The sequence below is a fragment of the Chamaea fasciata genome, unplaced genomic scaffold (assembly GCF_029207755.1).
Source record: "Chamaea fasciata isolate MVZ Bird 193981 ecotype frontalis unplaced genomic scaffold, bChaFas1.0.hap1 SCAF_4, whole genome shotgun sequence".
NCBI lineage: Eukaryota > Metazoa > Chordata > Aves > Passeriformes > Sylviidae > Chamaea > Chamaea fasciata.
The window spans coordinates 39023247-39046268 of NW_027094089.1; the positions used below are offsets into that span (position 1 = coordinate 39023247).

General features: G+C 39.3%; 1 protein-coding gene across 1 annotated transcript in view; it reads left to right on the forward strand.

Moving 5' to 3' along the window:
* Nucleotides 1-253: 253 nt before the first annotated feature.
* Nucleotides 254-23022, forward strand: part of PTAR1 (protein prenyltransferase alpha subunit repeat containing 1) — a 36458-nt gene continuing 13689 nt past the window's right edge. Inside the window, exons 1-5 of the mRNA XM_066181334.1 lie at nucleotides 254-339; nucleotides 6745-6914; nucleotides 12837-12903; nucleotides 17822-17926; nucleotides 20810-21023. Of these exons, the coding sequence (XP_066037431.1) occupies nucleotides 254-339; nucleotides 6745-6914; nucleotides 12837-12903; nucleotides 17822-17926; nucleotides 20810-21023 (642 nt within the window). The remainder of the gene's footprint in view (nucleotides 340-6744; nucleotides 6915-12836; nucleotides 12904-17821; nucleotides 17927-20809; nucleotides 21024-23022) is intronic.

The window sequence follows — 23022 nt, forward strand, 5'->3', positions numbered from 1 at the left end:
ACAAATACGTAAGTTACGGTCCAGAATTACAATCGCCTCTTCGCATTCAGCCTTGAATATAGGGGCTCCCATGTCTCTGGGAGTCAAGGGAAGCTAGCGCGACCTCTGACACAGCGAACGCAGGGAACGACAAGATCCCGTGTGGATTAACGGGCGCTGCTCCCCCCATCCCCACCGGCCGCGCCCCGGCACCGCCCCGCGCCCGCCGCGGCCGCGCTGCCCCGGAAGCGCTCCCGCCGCCGCCTGCGGGAACATGGCCGAGTCGCCGGAGGAGGTGGCGGTGCTGGTGCAGCGGGTCGTGAAGGACATCCGCAACGCCTTCCAGCGGAACCCACACATGTGAGTGCGGCCGGAGCCGGGCGGCGCGGAGAGAGCGTTGCCCGCCCTCCGGCCCATGCGCGCTCCTCGGCCGCCGGCGGGCGGGGAGCGGGTCCGGGCGGGGCCGGCCGGGCCCGGGCCCGGGCCCAAGCCCAAGCCCAAGGTCACGCCGTGAGAGGCCGCGGAGACCAGCCGGCTGTCCTCCGAGCGCCAGGGCCGGGTCCGGGCGGCTGCGGTGGCACCTGCGCCTCGCTGGCGCTATGTCCCTGTCCTCAGTGCTCTCCTGCCGCCGCGGCTTCTCCTGCATTGGCTCCGGGAGCCTGAGCCGCCGGGGACCGCGTAGAGCGTACCGAGTCATGGAAACCAGCGGGGGCTCCGCAGTCTGGAAGCGATGAATATATTTTCAAAGAAAAGTTGCTAAGTGATCTCTCTCTGCACTCTGTGTTTGGCAGTGTTAAACTCATCGCACAGTCGGGATAGGGCTGAGCCTTCCCGGCGTGTGGGCCAGCCCTGCCGAGCCCCGCAGAAGGCAGCGGGTTCTGTGTTTGCCTGGAGCAGAGCTCTGGCGCTGCTGGGAACAGAGCTTAGGATTGAAGCCTCCCGAATTGCACCTTTGCACAAACAGAGCAGGGTGGTGAACGCCATCTCCAAATCCGTATCTGTTGGTAGAAGTGCCAATGCTTTTCATTTTGTATTGTTTTGAGGAAGACAGAATGACTATGAAAATGCAAACCACAGTAATTGCTATCTTGTGACAATCAGATTTATCCAGCAATCTGCGGGGCAGATGGTCTGTTTTATTTTTTACTCTTGTCGACCAGCCTTCAGACCCTGTTTTAAGCGCCTCCCATACTTCTGTTTCCCAGAATACATTTCCCCAGCCTTTAAGACGCAAACTAGGGAAGTATTTTTCAACCTGAATGGAAGCTCTGTGTTGGTTATGGCAAATAAGGGAGCACATAATGAATAACAACTTCCTAATTTAAGTGAGGTGTATTTGTGTCAGCTGGAAATTCTGCAGTCTCTGAGGTTGTGGCCTATTAATGTGTTCCAGAAAGTGATAAGCTAAACAATTGTACAGGAAAACTTTATGGCACCTAATTTATCCCTTTGCTTAACAAGAGAAGATTAGAGTAAATACCCTTATGTTTCTCTAAATGTAGGAAGCAATTTGGGTGGGCGGGCAGATTTTAAAATGCAGCATATGGATGTTGTTTAAAAAAAGGCTGTGTTTTGCCTTGAAGCTTCGTTTTTAGGATGTGAAACATAATGTGCTGTAAACGGGAAATATTTATGAATGAATGAATGAATGTTCTGATTTTTTTCATAGTGCCCACTCCTCTGCCAGAATTCTTAATTGGTAGCAAACTTTGAGATGGTGTTTTTGAAGAATTTGCTGCTACTGCAGTTTTCTTTCATAGATGCAGTCTCAGAGATGAAAGTAGACTGTAAGAGTTGTGCGTGCTGAGACTGATGCACCGTGACATGCTTCGAGTGAAAAAGCACAAGCTGCTGCTAGTTTATCCCTCAAAGTAGTAGCAGTTTTGTCTGCCAAATTTCTGAAGTGGTTGAAACTACTTGAAGTGGGATGCTGCAGGCCAGTGTAGGCTGCGGGCCCTTTGCTGTGCTGCCTCTGTGCCTCAGGAGCACCAGTCTGTAGCCGTGCTTGCTGGGTCTTTCCGTGTACCTGCATCTTGTCTTCTGCTGCTGGACAGCTGCAGTTCCTGGCAGGGGGTATCCCGAGTTCAACGTGTTACAGATCCAGGTTAGAATTATTTTGCATGGGAGCTGCCTAGTTTCACTGCAAATAAGGAATCTCTTGTCTGCATGATGTTCCTACTCACTTACCGTACTTTTGTCCCCTGCTCACCTATTTTACAGCATTTATTGGCCCATGTCAATGGCTGCTTTTACACCTACCCATTTAGTATCTGTCAGAATGGGTATTTTGTTTTGGTCAGTTCATAATTTCTAAAGTTTTAAAGTGGGATCAGCACTAAAGAGCATGCAAAAATAAAATTTTAGACTAAATGTAACATGGGATTGGTGTTTCTCTTTTTTTCACTTTAAATGAAATTTGCTGCCAGACTATTTTTTTTAAGATGAGCTTCTAGCTAAATATGGAACTCAAAATTCTTTTTGCCTTTTCTCTCTGATAGCTCTGTTTATTTTCCGTTGGATAACTGTGTCAGCATGCTAGTTTTCAGTTTTGTAAGACTTCTTTTAAATTTACACGGAAGTATTTTTACCCAGTCTTCCAAGCATAGGTCTTGATAAAGTCATGTACATGAGCTATCCCACTGAAACTGAATAGATCACCAACACTGAGCAGATTAGTGTATACTTTCTCTTTGAACTTTGCTGTTCCTTTACATGTAAAGTGAAGCAGAGACAGATGAGCTTGTCAAAAAATATATGAATTTGTTGGGTGTAACTGGCATGAAATCTTAGATGATAGTTGAGCATTTGATACAGAATCTGAGGATACTACTTACATTCTGCCAAGACATGTTGGGTTATTTTAAAGATGATTTCCCAGAAAAGAAATCAGAGAAGGTCGCTCTACATGGAGTACCTAAAACTGAAGACCCATAACGGTAGTGTCACACTAAATGCTTCCTCCCCTAGCTGTACTGTGGTATTATGGTTTTGTGACAAAGGGAACTTTTTTGTATTGTCACAGTTTAAGAGTTTAAAGCAAATTGGCTATTGGTTTATTGTACAGCTGAGTCAACAGACTGGGAATCTTGAAGCAGATCCTGCAGTGTCTTGTCAGTACTGTTCTGCCCTAGCTAAGGTTTGCACTATGGACCAGGTCTGGATTTTGCACATCTTCTCTGATCTCAGCTCAGGTTGAAGAAGCTCTGTAATGGTGGAAGATTTCATTACAACTCACCTAAAACCTTCCACTACTTTATGACTGTTTCAACAGTGTATTTCAGGAATATGAACTGATGTGGGATCCTGGAGATATAGAAATTATTTGTGAAATTTTTGGAAGGTGACTGTGGTGCTTGCTTTGAGGAAAATAAATGTAAAAGCTCTAAATAACTTCCAAACTTCAGGAGACAATATCAGAAAATTGGGAAATCTTGGGAAGGAAACTGAACCTTCCTTTAGACTAGAGATACAAATACCAATGAAAAGCAGCCTTCAGTTGCTGTCTCCTTCAGTTTTGTGAGCATTTTCAACCTGTTACTTGACCTAAATGCAGGCATTGACGATTCTGCAGTCAGTTTGGACAATCCTGTCATATGAACGGGCACCGCTTCCACCATATGTCCAGGGGTGTTTTGCATAGTCTGTCATTTCATTTCACAAGCACTAATTCAGCAGTTGTCTGCATGTGAGTCCTGGTGCAGAGGCTTGCTTTGGGTACACATGACGGAGCAGATACTTCAGGGATTCTTAAGTAGTGTCTCCTGGTAGACTTGCTCTGTTGTTTGGTTCTTCTGCAGATCTGAGGGACCTTCAGAAGGACAAATAGATGGTGCCCTGAATGAATTGTTTTGTGAGATAGGCACCCCACCTTAGATAAATCTGCATCCCTGGCATTTGGCATTGTGAATTCTGTTGATTCTCAGGAAGGAAATGAATGCAACGTGATTTCTGTACCACATGAATCATCAAAAATACCAAAGTGTTGGGGAAAAGATTGTTACCAGGTGACAAATCCTGGTTTGCATCTTCGCAGAAACTTAGCAGTTACCAGATAAAGCATTGTTTGTATTGGACTGTGTTGTTGTACATTTCAGCATGCAGTGGGTCTAGTCCTCTGGTGATTTTGGCTACCAGAGTGCATTCTGAAGTGTTTCAGGCTGATTTGCCAGCTTTGTGCAAACTGTACATGTCTGTTATTTTGGCATGTTGGAAACAGTATTGTGAAACTTAGCTTGCTCAAGTCAGACTTCTTGCATTTGGTGACTGGTGAAGGTGTGGATGTTTGTTTTGTGGATTTTCTCTCTCCTTGCTGTTCACCTTTGGTATACTGTTTGTAAGTTAGAGCTGGTAAGTTCTTACGGCAGTTCATGGAGTTAATTAGCCAAGCTGTGCCTGCTGCATCTTGCTTTTGGAGACTTTCATGTCCCTGTATGCAAGGCCAAGCAAAGTTTGGCCAAGGACTGGGTTTAGCATTCATAGAAGAAAGGCCCAGCAATGCATACAGACTTCTGGCTATTAAGATACTGTGTTCAAAGAAGCAGACTGGAATGTCATTTTAGGTTTAATCTTGCTTCTTGAAGAGTTTAGCTTGTGTTAAACGCAGCAGCACAGATAAGGATCTTGGTTTGATAATCATTTCTTGCTTTTAGGGGAGTAGAAGAATGATTTTTTCTTCTCTCTGTTCTCAGCTGACCAGGGAAGCTAAAGAGGACCTGAGTGTGTGTTTGGAGACAGAGCCACATGATTTGCAAGTGTTTTACCTTGAGTTTACCTTACCTGTGTTTTCTGTAGCTTGTGATATATGTTGTGATGTATGGAAGATCAAATCTGTTTTCTGAATAAACAACGTAGTGGTTTGAAAGCAAAACAAATGAGAGGCTCCAAGTCAGAGATACAATCTAATAGAGAAAAAAAAAAAAAAAAAGAAAAAAAAGTAAAATAAAATAGATGCAATAATACAAAAGACCAGTGACCGAGTCAGAATACAACCTGAGTGGAGTGATGGAAGCAGTCCAGATGAGGTGGTCTTCCTGAAGCAGTGATCCTGTAGAAAGGTCTGGTAGCTCGGGTCCTCTGGGAATCCAGTGGGTAAGCGCCGCTCTGGTGTTCAGAGTCTCAGCTTATATCCAGGCTGGAATGCTTGGTTCCTCCCTCTGGGCGGAGCATCCCACAATGGGATGGTGAGTCATGTGATAAGGCCTGATGGGCCCATTAACAGGAGGTAGTCCAGGAGGGGGTTATCTGTGAGCTGTGTAGCAAAGGTGCTGATGGGCCCATTAACAGAAGATAAGCCAGAGTGGAGGAGGCAGGGAGCACTGCCTCACCTGGTTTCAACAGTTCTTGAAGATGGTGATAGAATATACTTCAACCCAGGACAAACAAATACATTCTTAAACGACCACACTATGCCTCTTTTGATTACCTGAGTAATTGTCCAGTGAGGACACAGTACTAAATCAGCATGCTCAGAGTACCCAGTAATAAATTTATTTAAGATAATTGAGTTGAGGTTGAGGAGCTGATACTTGAAGTGTATCTGTAAATCTTGTATTAAGAAGACTTAAGATGGAGAATTTGTTTTCTGAGATCACTAGAAATCTTTTTTATCCTGTGTGAGATCTGAGGATTTCCCTCTTTAGCAACTATTTTTTCCATTGAATGGGAGTTGCTGGAGAAATGTTGTGTAGTGGAAAGTATAAAATAATGTTGCTTTCTGTCCAAACAAGTGTGAATCCTTGATGAGCTGTGTTTATTTTTAAGAAGCTGCTGAAGCTGCTATTCAGCATGCTAGAAAAACCTGATGAAAAATAAAATATGGTGTGGCTCATTGAAACTAAACAGCTGAGTCTCTTCTGCTTTGTTTGCTGGTACAAATGCTCATGTTTGTCGCTGTTGTTTTAAAGGCTTAAGTTTCTCATACGGAGTTGTCATCTAATCAGACTGGCCTCTGTGTCTCTAATCTTCCCCCTGTTGATTATGCTGCCCTGCGTAGGACAATGAAAAATGGAACGTGTGGACGTGAGCATATTCTTCTGTGTGATCTTTAGTTTCAGAGCACGTGGTCATGGTGCTGCAGGGCACCAGGGTAGCTTTTGGTCAGTCAGGTGCCTGTACTAGTTAGCATGTTCTGTGTCTCTTGCCAAAGCAGTTATTACGGCTTTGTCCCATATTTATTACAAAACCAGGGGTTGTAAAAATACACCCTGCCCGCTTCCGGGGCCTTGAGATTACTCAGTTATTAGAAGGCTTTGGAGGGAATTTTTACCAAGGACGAGATTAAGATATCAGAAGAGGCCCTTTCCCCAGGACCTTTGTTCCAGGCGTTTATTCTTCGAAATTCCAGGAGGGAAAGAGAAAGAACAAGGAGGTACAGGGGTCTTATCTAGTCTCTCACTCGGGGAGGATGGCTGGCACTCAGCCAATTAGGTCAAGAAAGGAAGGAAAGGTCAAACCATATGGTTACAGGCATTAGGGGTCTTGGGGGGAAAAAACATTCCCCAGAGAAATACAACTAGGGGTGCTTGTGTTGATTCAGCTGAGTTAAACTGCTTGGATGATAGTCTAAATATAGAAAATATGGGGCCTTCGTCATTTAGGATCTTTGTGAAAATAAAATAAAACTTTTCAGATTACAGATTTCAGCAAAGATGAGGAAAAAAGATGATGGAGTGTTTGGCATGGAAGTGTTGCCAGCATGCTGTATTGAGAAAAATAATTGTCACATATTGAAAATAAGCTTAATTATATTTCTTTCTGTTTTTTAAGAGATGAAATTGGATTAATACCCTGCCCTGAAGCCAGATATAACCGGAGCCCTATTGTCCTGGTAGAAAACAAGCTTGGTGTGGAGAGCTGGTGTGTGAAGTTTCTTTTGCCGTATGTCCACAATAAACTTCTCCTCTACAGACAGAGAAAACAGTGGCTGAACAAGGATGGTGAGTTCTGAGTTGGAGAAGAGTATATTATGTGATTTCTAGTGCAATTTTTTTGTTTATCATAAAATCATTTAGTTTGGAAAAGACCTTTAAGATCAGTCTATCCATAAACCTGACACTGCCAAGTCCAGCACTAAACCATGTTCCTAAGTGCTATGTTTACATGTCTTCCAAATTACCTTTAGGGATGGTGACTCTACCATTTCTTGAGCAGCCTGTTCCCATTTTGACAGCACTGTCAGTGAAGAAATTTTTCCTCATATCCAACCTAAACTTCTCCCAGTGCAACCTGAGACCATTTTCTCTCATCCTATTGTTTGTTACCTGTGAAATGAGACACTCACCTGGCTACAGTCTCCTTTTATGTAGCTCTGGAGAACAATAAGGTTCCCTGAAGCCCCCTTTTCTCCAAGGCTAAACATCTCCAGCTCCCTCAGCTCCTCTTTATGAGACTTGTGCTCCAGTTGCTCTTCTCTGGGCTCACTCCAGCCCCTTGATGTCTCAGCGAGTACGTGGAGATGGTCACTGATGGGATCCTGCTGGCCACACTGCTGTGATTCAAGCCGGGATGCCCTTGGCCTTCTTGACCACCTGGGGACACTGCTGGCTTGTGTTCAGCTGGTTTTGGCCAATGTCCCTGCGTCCTTTTCCACCAAGCATCTCTCCCCCAAACGTGTGTTGTTGCATGGCATTGTTGTGACCCAGGGACAGGACCCATCAGAACCTCATACAAGTGGCCAAGGCTCACTGATCCAGCTTGTCCAGATCCCCCTGCAGAGCCTTCCTACCCTCCAGCAGATCACTCCAACCCATGGTGGCATGATCTCCAAACTGACTGAGGGTGCACTCGATGCTCTTGTCTGGATCATTTACCCTTCCTAATACCAGTTTAACCTGTTCTGGAAGAAATGGTGGCTACTGAGGAGAACAGGCTTTGGATTGTGCATCTTAACTTAAACAAGTTTAGAGTCATTTGAAAATAAAATTTCTTTCTCTCTTGCCCAAACTTGAAAGGTTAGAGACAGACAACTTACTTCAGTGAGTTATTTGAGGAAGTGATGTTAATTGATACAGAAGGAATTTTCTCCTGTTTTCCTGAGTCAAAAGGGAAATGTGGTAATGTATATATCTACTGTAAGAAATGAGTGCAATGTGTTTCAGATGTAGAGGTACCAGAAATTGTTAGTCCCTACAGCTTGGTAATTGTAAAGTTTTATTTCCTTTCTCATCTCTTTGTTTTGTTTTGATGTTTAGTTTAACTTGCATGAAAAATTCTTCTGTATATGTTCTTTAAAAAAATTCAAAGTAAAGAATTATGAACAGGAATGACATAGGAGGTATTTGACTTGCTTATAAGGTGTTCTGTTCAGAGTAAGAACAAAAAAGAATAACCAGTTTATGAAACAAGTTTTTTGTGTATTGTTGCAGTATCTTCTAAATAGCAGTTGGAATAAAAAATGTTTTTATGCTGGGCTTCTCAGTGTCTTATTTCTGTTGTTATTTTTCTTTTAGAGACTTCTTTCTAGTATCTATTATCTGCTATGGTATTTTTCACATCCCTCAGAAAGAGGGATATCTGTTCTGTTGAAGAGCAGCCTGTGACCACTCACAGAGTTCAGATCTTTAGTATCACATGCAACTGGGTTTCAGTTTCGGACTGTTACCATATTTTAATTTTTTTCTGTTTACTTTTACTAATTTTAACTTTTTACTGTGTAACTGACCTGTCCATAAAGCAGTGACTGTGTCCATTTTGCTTCAAAATGTGTGGGGTTGTCTTCCTCTCCTGAAGCATACCAAACAGCCACCATTCATTTGGTTGTGTTGGTTACAGCTATAGCAAAGCCTGTCTCCCTGGCTGCTTTATGAAATAGTGGGTTAAAGAATTACGTGTTAAAAAGTGGGATGCTAGCATACATCTGATACACCTAGTCATAACTAAAATGGTGTACTACTTGGTGTTACTACTAGGTAAGTTTTGAGAGTAGGTCTGCTTATATGAGATGTGGAGGTGATGTCTGGTCAGTAGCATTACTCCTTTGATACCTACTTTTCTCTTCTTTAGTGTTTTATTGCTGTAGTCTGTTTCACTTTAAGTGGATTAAGCCAGCTGTGCACTGATGCTCAATAAAGTGTAGTGTACAGCACAGTCAGGTGGTGTTGGTCAGGTCTGTAAATGTGCACTTGAACTTCTTTTGCTTTCAGAGATGATAGGGAGAAAGAAGATTGAGGTCTTTAGTGGATCTTCGAGTGGGAGCATTCTTAAGTCAGAGAGTATGTCTGCTTTTGTCTGCCTGATGGTGGGGTCTAGACTTGCTAAATGCACTTTGATTTGTTAAACACACTTTGATTCCTTACAATAAACATATGGATGTGTAATGCAAGCATTTTGGAAAGAGTAGCATGAAGTGGCAGACACATCATGACAAGGAGGAACTCATTCTCCTGGCAATATAGTCTTCCAGTGCTACCTGTACACCTTGGGTGGTGTTAGAGTAATAGTGCATTGGCTTGATCCTTAGAATTAATTACCCTTCAAAAGAGTAGCTTAAAGAACTTGGTTTTCTTTCATGTGTTGCTGGGTATGACTGACCCATTGATTGTGTTTTGTTTTCATCTTAACTGATTTTTTGTGTGTGTTTGTGTCATTGTGTTTCCCACACTTCTCCTAGAGGGTTGATGTCATGTCATTATGTGATTATCTATGAAAAGTATTTTGTGGACTTATTAGATTTTACATTGCCGTTTATTTTTTTTTTATTTCTACATCATTTGTTTTCTTGAAGGTTTTTTCTCATTACAGACATCTTTAAAAGACTCTCTTCCTTGGGGATATGTATCGCTAACATAAGAAGCTTCAGTTTTTTCTTGGTCTTTGTGGTTGGTTTATGGTTTTACCTATTAAAACCAGGATCTTTTTGATAACAGTCACCAACCTGCTGCTGCCGATTTATTTAGTTCTGATAGAAACTGATGATTGTGACATCATTCCAAATTTGAAATTCAGAATGCAGATTATTACAAAATTCAATAAACAGAGCTTTAATACAGAGAATATAATTGATGTTGACTTACACATAGCTGAATACAAAATTTCAACTCTTTAGCATTTAAAGAGTTGAACCTACTAGCACAGGCAATCTTAGCAACACCAGTGGTTTTCATTGCAGTGCTTTTGGAGGTCTGAGGTAGGAGTTTTTGATGTGTATTGTTATTATGCTGCAGATCTTCACCAGGGAGACTTCATTTTAGTCTCAATTGTTATTGTAAAGTCTAACTATTGAAATTTCCACACAGAGAAAAACTTATTTTTTCAAGCCAAACTACAAACATTGAGATCTATGTCACATTTTTGAATGTCTGAAGACAGCTGATAGCCGTTACCACTGTGCAAGCACCCTGCTTCAGTCACACCAGTGCAGGTGCATTGTCGTGATGCCATCACACCTGCCAGTGCCACAGGGATGGTGTCCCTGGGTCTCTGCTTCCTTCACAGGTGAAACCTTGCAGAACCCTTCCTCTCAAAATGCAGCTCAGAAAACTCTGTCAGTGAATACTGCAGTAGCATGGGTTTTAGTCTAGTGCCTGCAACTTGTTTAGCTTTCTTTCGAAAATGAAACTCCATTCTGCTTTGTCTCTTCATTTACAAAGTCACTTTCAAAGGTGTGAGAAGAGATTTTATTTGTCCTTTTGCAGTTGGGGAGACTTTAATGTGCAAAAGGACACGTTCAGTGTGAGCACCTATAATGCAATAGTTTGCCTGAAACTTACCTAGTTGAAAGTAATTTTAAATTGTAAATAAAAGATGGGTTTTGTTACTGACAGGGGGAAGAATTGGCAATGACAATCATTGTGTGCCAGATCTGTCATAAGACTTCCTATTAGAAAGTGGCTTAGAGGTTACTAAATTGTGTCATTTCACATCTCTGGCTCAGAATCCACACTTCATGAGTCTTCATCTGTTACTTATATCAAAGAACATTGATATGAACAACTGGGTATTACTTGGTGCTTTTCCTTTTATCTGCATCTTTCCTTTGATAATGTTCAGGATGCAGTGAACCTCTGTAATGGGAAAAAGTGGACAAAATGCAAACAAATACTGTTTAAGTTGGACTTGACTGGATGCTGTTACAGACCTTTGAGGTTACCAGAATGGTCATATTAACTGGAATTCATGACTAAACAAGTTGTATTGTTCTAAGTAGACTTTGAAAATCTCTTCAGAGAAGTATTCAAAAGACTAATAAGCTATAATAAACTTTTGTTTGATGTGCATATAACATGTACAGTGGTAGTACCTAATAGTTACTAAAGCCATTATTGTAGGTAAAATTAAAAATGTACATGAAACAATCACAGCTCAAAATTTTAACTATACCTCCGTATAAAAATGATGTTTTGGTAAATGTTCCAAACTAATTTTTGAATGTAAAATTGAAACAGTAGCCACAAAACACTTAGGAGATGTTTAATTTTATGTATGTGTTTGATTTTGTGTATGTGAATAATCCTTGGATTTGGATTGGGATAGTCAGCTGCATAAAAATAAATGTTGAAATACTTTGCTGGTTCAGGAACTGGGTAAACCAAGGAATAGTATTTTGTACGTTTGGGCAGCAAATGAGGAAGAAGCTGTGCATGTGTGAGAAATACTTACTCCTTAGCAGCAAAGAGGAGTTTAACTAAAACTTGAGAAAATAGAAAGTTAAATTCATTCCTTGAAACATTTTTGAAAACGTTACAGACTTGTGCAAAGTCAACAGTACACTAAAGAATTTCACCCCCCCACGCCCCATCATGATCCCTTGCATTATGTGGTGACTTAGCGTGTTCCTCATAAGGAAGAACATCATGGAAAACACAAAATGTCTTTGTTGGACATAAATGATCAATCAGACACACAGTAGTATATGAAGGTATTTCATTTTTAGACCTACTTACATATTGACTCGTTTTAAAAATACATGAAGCTGTGTTCCTTTGCGTACTGAATTAATTTATGTCCTGTTACTTTTGAATTCTCAACAGTTCATTTTGCAGTCATTAACTGCACTAACCAGAGATCTGTTTCCATGAGATACCATCCTTTTCTTTTTCTTTTGGGTAATGAAGTACCTCTTATATGCTGGAAATCACCTGAAGTATGATGTAATTAGTATGTTAAATGCGGGATGATTAGGAGAGAATGTTGCCAAATTTAATTGACAGTAGATGATCGGATAGTGACATTCAATTTTTATGACATAGTTAAAAATAAGTGTAATACATAAATATACAGTGTACAGTGCTTAAATGCAGAGATGCAAGCAAATGTTTTGGGTTTTGCTTTGGGTTTTTTATTGAATTAGTGTTAAAACTTAAGTCTGAAGTGCTTCACAATGTATTTAAAGTGTTTTCTGTACAGTTCAATAGGGAGTACTTTAGTAATCCTCATTCATAGCTGGGTGTTTCATTTTTTAGCTATAGGATTTTTATAGTGTGTGTCTTTTTTGTAACAGTATGGTATATGGCAGCCATCTGCAGCTCAGACTTGTTCTAAAATAGTAGGGTATATTTTTACTTCTCTATAGTATTTAAGAATCTTTGGATTTTCTTCAAAGAATTCTCTGCTTCTCATATATAGTGTGTGTGGTTAAAATCACTGAATACTCAAGGATTTTACATAATCATTTTTCTGTGCTGAGGGCATGCTCATTATTAGTTAATTATTTTAAATAATGAAAAGGGAGGATATGGCAGATCTTGCTCCCTCTTAAGTTAAGCTATCATTTCTTCTGGAATAGGAGCAATATTTTACAGAGATACAGCAGCCCGTAGCAGAGAGACTTTGAGGAATGAGACGGAGTAAGGGACTGCAGAGACGTCAGTGCTGTGTGCATATCATTACTAATCTTAATGTCTCTTGTTCCATCATTTTAGAGCTGATAGATATCACATGTACCCTGCTACTGCTGAACCCTGACTTCACTACTGGTTGGAATGTGAGGTATGTTGCACTCAAAAAATGCCATCAAAATGCCTTACATGTGTCAGCTGAAAGCTTTGTTTTAAGTGGTTGTTAGTGACGCAGCAAGAACTTGTCAGCTAAGATGTGCTGAAGGAATGTTAAAAATCTCTTCCTTCCTATATATTGCTGATAGTTTGAGACTGCCCTTCTTTGGTTTATGTTGGGCTGATTGGTTGATTGGTTTGTTTGTGGGTTTTTGTTTGGTTGGGTTTCTTGTTGGTTTTGTTTTGGTTGGTTTGTTTGGTTTTTTTTTAATTGCAGGCTGAAGAATAAAATGCTTCATATGAAGGCAGGTATGCACCACATTTTCAGGGTGTCTAAGTCCCACTGTGACTACCATTCCTCGTTCCTCCATTACCCTCAGTTATTGAGGGTAGTGCTCAACTGATGTCTGCTGTGTGTATTCACTGTTGCCATTTTTACCTCTCTTCGAGTTCTTTTGAGATTCCAGCTCAGTTTGCTGCCACTACCAGTGCAGGCTATCAAAGCTCAGTAGATACACTGCAGGAGAGGGGGAGAAGGTGTCTACCCTTTATTTCGAACGTGTCTCCCCCATCCCCTCTTGTACCTTTTGGGTTTAGTATAGCTTCACTATTGGTCAAGCTATGGAACTTGTCCAGGAGCCATAATGGAGGAGGAGCAGGATTTTACCTCCTTTCTCTTCAGAAGCTGCAGAAACAACAATTCCTTACAACTTTGTAATCTTAAGACTGTTCTGTAAATTTCAGAGTTGGAGAAATATTCTCTTTCTACCGCCTAGGTAAGACTGGAGACAGTCTTAAAGCTATAGTTTCAGAAGGGCTGGAGGGCTGACAAAAAAACTACGATAACCCCTAGGAGTGCATTAATGGGAAACAGGACTTCTTGTAGTTATGGTGCACTATTGCAGGGGGTACATTAACAAAATGACCTATAAAGATGATGGCTGCATCTAGTTGTCAGCCCTAGTTATGGCAAATTCAGCTTTTTCTTTTTTCTTCTTTCACTGCTGATGTAGTTCTGCAGGATTCTGCTGTGTTCTGTATCTTTCTAGCTCTCAGGTCTAAAAAAGGGGGATGAATGTGATAGCAAGGAGTTTACTTTCCTGAAAATGTATAGCTTGAGTAGCTTTGAAGTGATAAAATGGAATTAGGAGCTTGTATAAGTACTAGAGATGTTTCAGTAATCTCATCTTATGGTACTTAAAATTGATTTTTGGTTTATGTTTTGTGGAATTTTTTTTATTGCACATGCATTCATCCTTATCAGTCTAGCTATTTTTTTTTGTGCCTGACAGCTGAAAGAGTTAGCTTTTATGTGCATGAGAAGGGTAGTTCAAAGTTATAAGTGGAATTAAAAAGGCTAAGGAATATGGATAAGGATTGTTTTCTCTTTTATGATGCTTGTGATTTACCAAAATATACCAAGAAATTACTACAGAAGTTGGCCTTACTCCCCAAATTGCTGACTAGTGATCTACCAGTCAGTCTGTCTTTGAAGCTCTGTTTAGCATCCAGAGAGATCTTGTTACACAAGCCAGTCAGTATCTGTGGAGGTTACCCGTGAGCCCACTCTAGCAAAGGATCTGCTTTGCTGAATCTCACCCTGCATTGTTCTAGGCTTCTGCTGGGAGCTTGTTCTTTTGCAGGGGAGGCACTTTAGTTATGTTGACAAATATTGCAGCTTCTCTGTGATTACAGGTCAAGCTAGCCAGGTGTGTGTCATAATCAGTCACAGAGTAGAGGACTGACTGCGTTCTGTACAGATGCTAGTGATAAATCTTTATCCTGAGCTGAGAATTAATTGAATGATACTTGCACTCTGCTTGCAGAATATAATGGATCTGTTGTGGAATGATTGGTTTCTTGTTGCTTAGACAATGTTTGGCATGCCAGGTTCATCTTGCGTTCTCTGTACACTGCTAAATTCACTGCTTTATTTTGAGGGGAAAAATAGCATCATAGACTCTTAAGTATGTTCTAGTTGTTTGCTGAATAACAGCCCTGCACACAGTGTGTTTCTTGTAATTGACTCTTTCATTGTAGGCTGGGATAATCCCTTTTTCATATGTTGAATTCTATTGAAAGCTTCAGAGACAGTGGTTGACTCAGTAGCACTGAACTTGAAGACAGAGGAAGAGAGAGAAAAGGAAATCCCTTCCTAGAAATGGACACAGGACTTGACAGAGCCAAGTCAGAAGACTAAAATAGTGTTGTGGAAGACAAATGGGATTTCAGCTCAGCTGACAATCATAGCAAGTCATATCTGACTAATGAGGCACAGGGAAACACAGAACTTTAACCATGTTATCTAGGCTAGGAATGGATGGTCTGCCTTGACTTTGTAGCTGTTCTGAACAGTTGTAATGTTGTCTACTACATATCTTTGTTGTTCATTTATTTCTTTAAATTAGAAGTGACTGGAAAGCTACAGAAGGGCAGGGACTATAACCTAAACCCTGGGACTTGCAAAAGAGGTAATTACATGGAGGAGGAAGGTGTGCTAAAGAGTAGGTGTGTCACTTCCTAGGAACTGAGAGAGAAACCCCTGTTATACTGAATGGGATAAGAGAGATCTCCAGCTGTTAATCCTAAATTCAGTTATCCTGTGTTTTTAGAAGTTGAAAAGTCTTGCCAGTTAAAATAACTGGAATTTTTATGTCGGTGATTGTAAATGAATTTTCATAAATGCCTTTGTTCTTCCTGTTATACTTCCTAGCATGAACAGTTGATGGAAAGACACTAGGTAACATGACACTCTGAAAAGTCACATTTTGCTTTCAGATATGAATGACTTCAAAGGTGGTAGCATAAGGCAAGTCAAAATTACTCCATATTATCTTTTATGGCAGCTATAATCCTTAAGGCTGAAATATTATCTATGATCCACATGGCAAGAAAGTGAACTAGGAATTACATTTCAAGTTGGATGTTAGCTGAGAGAGCTTAGAAGAGATTTATGTGGGAGTGTGTGGTATTTCAGTTGTACTAGTGCTTGCAGTCCTTTGTGAATGGAAGAATCTCTCATTTGAAAATAATTGCAGCTAAAACCAGCTTTTTTACTACAGCAGAGATTTTGCCTGTACCGTTCCTCAACTTTGCAAAAGAAGAAGTTTACTTTAAGAGTGTATAAGTGTGAGGCTGTTTACTTAACAGTGAATGCTTTAATATAGAAAGAACAATTTCTTCACTGAAAGTTTAGGTTTTGGGAGGTAGGTGGCCTGGTAATCTAAGTCTTTGTTAAACATGTACATGTATTTGTCTTAAGTATCAGAATGATCTAGGCTGTATTTTCTTTCATTCTGTGTGTGTGGTAAGTCATTTCTACCAAAACGTCATCTTTTGCATTGCAATAATGACGCAGTTGTTCTACCTGCTCTAGTGCTGACCCTGAATCTTTCTTTTGTCTGCTTTCCAAATTTGGGTGCACTGGCACAGAATAGTCTGGTCAGTCTGCCACTTCTGGTTCATATATCTGAACTGCCTGTTAAAAACCAGCTGAAAGCATCCAATCTGAAGCCTGCTGGAACTTGGTTGGGATAAAACCAGATGTTCCAGCAGCTATCAGAAGCAAAACTTCCATAATGATTTATATATTTCCCCACTCTGCTTCAATTTTAAATAATATTTGCTCACTATTAGTGTTGAAACCATTAGTTTCTGACTGTGGTTTTAAGTTTCAATTACAGCAACACGAAGCTAGATGTACCAGATGGAGTCAGTTTCCTACTAAAAATTACCAAGTCAGACAAAAAATATGTAGTCACAGAAAGGAAGCATATCAATTTGTTTGTGAGACTTGGGCCATAACTTTAGGGTGACATGTTTTCTGCATCAGACTGCAGAGGAGTTTTGCCTTCTTATTTGATACCAGATCTTTCCAGAATATATTTCCTCTTGTCCCACTGGGGTCTTTTGTTCAAAAAGTTGATCATCTGCTCCTCACTTACTAGTGCCATGCCTATTATTATGATGAATCGGAAATTTATAGAAAAACAAAACCCAAACCCATGGGAAAATTGCTTCAGTTTTCAGTTGTGACTTCTGCAGGTTCTGGGGAATGTGTGTTTTCTTTCTGCAGATGGTAACTTTGGAACTTTTTGTATCTTTACTTCAAAGCTGCTACCTACTAGATTGGAGAATAGGATATGAAGACTAATGCCCTTGGAGTAACCAGATATGGGGTGATACCTACAAACATGCTCAGGACAGGCAATAAGTTACAAAGCTAGAAAGAAGAGGGTGAGGGGCAGGGAATTCTGTGCAAAGAAGGTGAGAAGGCCGAGTACAGATTTCCATTTTGCTCTGTCTGTGGGAGGTACTCTGGGAAGGGTTGTTGTGTTGGATGAATATTTAAGTTTTGTCCAGGCAAAATTTTTTATTTTTTTTAACCAAAGATTATTGTACATTTAAGTAAATGGAGCAATTGCAGCCTTTTTGTTAAGATTGTAAAACATTCTACACACAGACAACATTTCCCTTTCCTTTATAAATTTAGGGAACCTTGACACTGTATATTGAGCAGTATTTAAAAAATAAATGTAAGTGTGGGGGTGTGCTCTGTATAAGAATATTTTCAGATGTACACAGTGATCTACAGGCTTAATTTCAGGAAGGGATGTTTATTCATATATGTAACCCTACTGGTTGCTGACTCAGAATTTCTGGGTAGGTTTGAGAAGTAATGGGTTGTATGTGTTCAGATGTGTTCAACTTAAGATAAAGTTTTTTGTGCACCTATGTATAGTACATATGTATGTATAGTAGAATGGGTTAATGCACTAAAGGGTTTTTAAACTCTTGTAGTTTGACAGTGAAATTCTGATACAAAGGAGATGCCATGCAATTTGTTATTGGGGAGTGTGTTCTGTTTTCAGGTTACTACTTTTATTCACACCGATTCATTTTATCTTTTGTAGGAAAGAATTAATATTGTCTGGCACTTTAAATCCACTTAAAGATTTGCATCTTGGAAAACTGGCGTTAACCAAGTTCCCAAAGAGTCCAGAAACGTGGATTCATAGGTTAGTTTCCTTTACCTTCTATTGACTCCTCTAATGTTTTTCCTAGGGTTTTTTTATTTTCTGTTCTTGGGTTAAGGAGGGTCATAGGTGCAGGAGGACATCTAGAAATGTATCAGATTCTTTGAACCAGTCATTGCAGAATATTGTGCTTTGGTTTTTGAAGCTACCTGTCCACATTCTACACTTGGAATTGAAACATATGCACCTTTTCTGCTGCATACTTTTAAATAAACTTCAGATGGGGGATGAATTTCCTTAGAGGTTTGTCATGTCTTGCAGCATCTAAAATTCTCAACCTGAAAATTCTGATTCCATCAACTGTAAGTATTCAAGCACTGTAGGTTTCTTCTTTCCCTCAAATTACTACTGTATTACTTGTCTATGGGCATTTTGGAAAGTGAAGATTCTGTTAAAGCCAACCTTTATAAACAAAGCTGGGTTTTTTCCACATCAGTACTGGACTTTTTAGTTTGGTGAATTTATTTTTATAATTTCTAACTTAAAGTAAATCGTTCAGTCACTGCTACTGGATCTTAAAATAACAGATCACGTGTTTGGAAAATTCAACTCCAGAGTTAAATTTTTCTTTTAAATATTTTTTTTTTCTCTTACTTGCCTACATTAAAAAGTATATTTGAGGGTGATTGCACAAATGTTTGGCTTGGATATGCTGACGATGATTGATACATATTAGAAAATAAGATTTTCAAAAATATTTCTCTGCATCAACATAATGATTAATTTTGGGTTTCCTGTTCCCCCATGGCATTATATTTTAGACAGAAGATGTAAAAACCTATAATGGGGCTACAAATAAAATTCAGAAAAACATAACCAAATTGTTTTTTCTTATATGTGGCAGATACACTCACTCAACATGTTGAGATACCTGTCATTCATTTTGTCAGATGACCTCCTGCTGTATATTTTGGGGGTTCAGATGTATCTTGTGCATATACAGTCAGTGTATCTATTGATTGTGCAGTTGTCACTTAACAATCCTTCATTTGTTTGTAGTAATTCCAGGAACTGTAAGAGCAATAGGAACATGCAGAAATGAAAGTGACTCCAAATTAACTTGAGGAAATTTTGCATAAAAACCAAATAATACCATGATATTCAACAGGTTCCAGAAATATATTTTAAATCTTCTGAGGCTGTGATTGCGCTGTCTGGAAAGTAGCTCTAATTTAATTTTATGGGATTTTTGATGCTGTAGCCACAGAGATAATAAAATCTGTGTTTTTTCACTCTCTCCTCTATATATAATTTATCAGATTTCCTTGTTCTATAAAGCATGCTCATTTTATGAAACTGAAGTAATTACAGAGTTGAAATCATTTGTCTTGATGCTGATGTTAATGAAATAATACATATCTTTTGTTAAAAGAGTGACAATGCTCATTGAGTTTTTTGCCTAGACTATTTTTGAATTTTCCATTTCTTGTATAGCTGTGGACTGAAGTAAAAAAACACTAAAATGTGGATGTTTGGATCAATGACATTTTTAAAAACTAAAAGTTAAGTCTTCAAAATTAGCACATTTCATAAAATACTGTTACACAATAGTCAGAGCATGGTCTGCCTAGCTGTGTATATTTATTTAAAACAAATGGTGTATAGGAAGAGAGTTTTCATATGCTGCTTCTAATTTTCTGCTCAGAAACACAGTCAGTTTAAAATTACATTCTTACAAATTACCTTTAATATTGTCTTCCAATACTTTGTCCTTTTTTGATAACTGAGTGAAAAAGATGCAGTGTAGATAAAGCCCATGAGTGAACAAGCATATTATGAACGTCTTCAAATGAGAGAAAAAGTAGGTAACAACTTTTTTTCAGTACATGGTTGACTTATCTGTTTGTGTAAATATGTAGATACATAATTTTACATATGGCTTGTAAAATAGAAATCTCTCTTTCAAGAAAATGAATTTATTACTTGTATTTTATTTATTGATTTCTTTTAACCTGGAGTTAAAAGAAATTTTGATACCTTTGAAAGTAGCAATTCATTGATTTTGGAACCGATGTGAGCCAGTACAAAACAGGATAACCTCTGTGTTGTGCACCAGAGGATGTCCATCTCTCCAGAGCATTGCACACTGGACCATTGCAATTCCATTGACATGTGCTGCTTCATCGAAATTTACACATCTATAATCTATTTTTGTAGAACCTTTTGTGTTGGGGCTGCAGATGCAGCATTGAAGTTGCCTCTAAAAATACTACTAAAACTTTATCTGAAGTAAAATAGAAAACCAAAACACCTAGGAATCTATGCTTATCTCAGACACATGAAATCAAGTATGTGCCATTCATCAGTAAAAGCATTCATTTTGCTTATACCTATGCCTTTGAAACCATTCACCTTTTGGACTTCACTACTGCTGGTGATGTAGGGAAACCAGTTTGAATTGTGGTATGCAGTACTATCAGATGTAAAAGATATTAAGCAGAGTTAATTTTTTTATCAAATCACTTTTTTATATCTCACTTTGGCTACTTCATTTTAGTGCTATGCAAGACTTGGAAAGAGGAGCCCATTAAAAGTTTCATGTACTTGCACTATTTCATAAACTTGCTGGGTTTTTTCTGTTTTATTTTAATATGCTGTAAGTAGCCGTGATCAAGACTTAGAGTGAGCAAACTTGCTTAAAGTAAACAAACTGATACAGGTGTATTGGGAGTGTCATCACTGTGTAGTAGCTTTTAGCATGGCAAGCATTCAGATGGTTGTTTACTACTCACTCATTACCTAGCTACAGTGTAGTTCAGAGAATAGGAATATTGGGAAGATAAGATTGGATTTCTGCAAATGAAAACCCATTTTTTTCTCTTAAAATTGCTCTCTCACCATTAACACTTTACATTGTGTAACCAGACGATGGGTGCTGCAAGAACTAATTCAGGAAAACTCCTTGCCCAGTCTTGCAACTAAAGGAAACCTGGGAGCAGCACCTGTGGAGAGAATTCACCGACTAGTGCAGGAGGAAATGAAAGTCTGCTCTGAAGCTGCTGGGAGATATCCAAGCAACTACAATGCCTGGTCCCATCGCATCTGGGTTTTACAGCATTTGGCAAAGCTCACTGTCAAGGTATAATACAATAGTGAATAAATTCTTAAATTTTCTTGTCCAAAAAAAACAAATACTGGTTTGCAAAGGAGATTGTATAACATGAATGAACAGTATCAAGTGAAGTTATCACAGGTAGCTAAGAATGTTTTAAAGAAGTGGGCAAAATCTTTCAGTGAATATGTTTTGCATTTTTCTTGCCAGTGTAAGCAGGTTCTGCTCAGCAGAAATAACACGTTTTTCTTGCCTGTGTACGAAGTTCTGTTTATCTCCTAGTACTTGGTGTCGAAGTAAGGAATGGGAAACTCTAAGTAATTCTTCCAGCACCAGTTTGAAATTCCTAGCAGAGGAAAAAGGTAATACATAACAGATATTATTTTGATAATGCAATCTCATTGTTTTCATGCCCTTATTCAGCTTACCTGTGGTTTCAGAATATTGAAGGACCAAGTAAAGACAGCAGGAATTTTCGAGAAAGCATAGTAGTGCTTGTAACTAATTTCTTCAATTCCAGGAGTATTTTTTGACAGCATTTATACTGGGAACTGGTTAAACTATTTCAGGGACAGCAAGGACGCTATGCAGTGTTGAAAGTTTGGCATCTCTAACATCAAGACCTGCAGAAAATTCAATTAGTTAATGTGACATGGTCTAAAGTTATTTAGGCAGTTTTGTGCTACTGTGTTTTCTGAGTGGTTAGGTGAATTCTTTGTGAATATTAGGTTGATGCAGTGACACATAATTCACTTTTAACAGCAACTACTGCATTTTGCCATGTAGCGTTGTAAGGGAGGAATTTACTGGACATTGTTGCGTCAATATAACCATTATTTTTATGTCCATTGCAGAGGCAGGGCAGAATTTGGACTTGTCTGCCTAGCAAGTTTAAATGAAAAGTTAGCTTTCAGAAAACTCAGAAGAATTGCAGGATTGAGATAGATTGGAGGTTAGAAGTTAGGGTTAGAGGTCTGTATTAGTAGAAAACAGGAACTTTAATATCTTCCAGAGCTTATTAAAAGGTGAAGGGAGTTAGCACTGTTAAAGAAAATTCAAGTAATTTTATGCCTTAAAACAAGTTCTAAACAGCTCTGTGTTCGTTTACTGGTAACAGTAGTCTGAGGGTCATGATTGCACCTTGAGTGCTTTTACACTCACTATTCCTTACTAATTTAATTAAAGAAAAATAATTGCATTGTAAAAAAATAACTTTCTGCAGGACTGGAATTATTCTGGTGAGTTTATATTCATTGTCAGTTGTGAGTGCATTTGGTGACAAATCACAAATGTGCCTGTGTAGGAAGTATTTTAAATTTGTTTGATCGTTCCAAAGTCCATTTATTTTGCCTGCCATTCCACTTCCCCAACTCATACATTTTTTTAGAATGAAGACTGTGGAAGTGATTCTTTTGTCTAGAGTTGTCCATCTGGTTTCTCTTACCACTGGCAAAATTTCACTGGTGTTTTTGTTCCCCCACCAATGTGTTTAACCTGTTGGGAAGTCTCTGAGTTGGCTCTAGGTTTTTTTCATAGCACCACCAATGCATCTCATCTGAGGACCTAGTGGAAGATGTTTGGGATAGAGGAAAATAATGAAAAAATACGGAACATAAAAGACAGCAAGAAACTTGTGGTAGAATTTGTAGGTAACTTTAAGAGGCAGAAATATACAGGGATTATTTGCAAGATATGATGCAAGGAAAAAAGCAAGTAAGAAGGAAAACAGAGAAAAGTCAGGCATTACAGATTTCCACAAAAATATGCAGGTTCATAGAATCACAGAAGGTTTGGATTGGGAGGGGTCTCCATCTCATTCCAACCACCCTGTCATGTGCAAGGATGCTACTCACTAGATAGGTTACTCAGGGCCCCATCCAGCCCAGCCTTGAATACTTCAATGGAGAGGGCATCCACACCTTCTCATGGGCAACCTGTTTCAGTGCCTTACCACCTTCACAGTAAACAATTTCTTTCCTAATATCTTATCTATGCCTGCTCTCTTTCATTAACCATTACTTCTTGT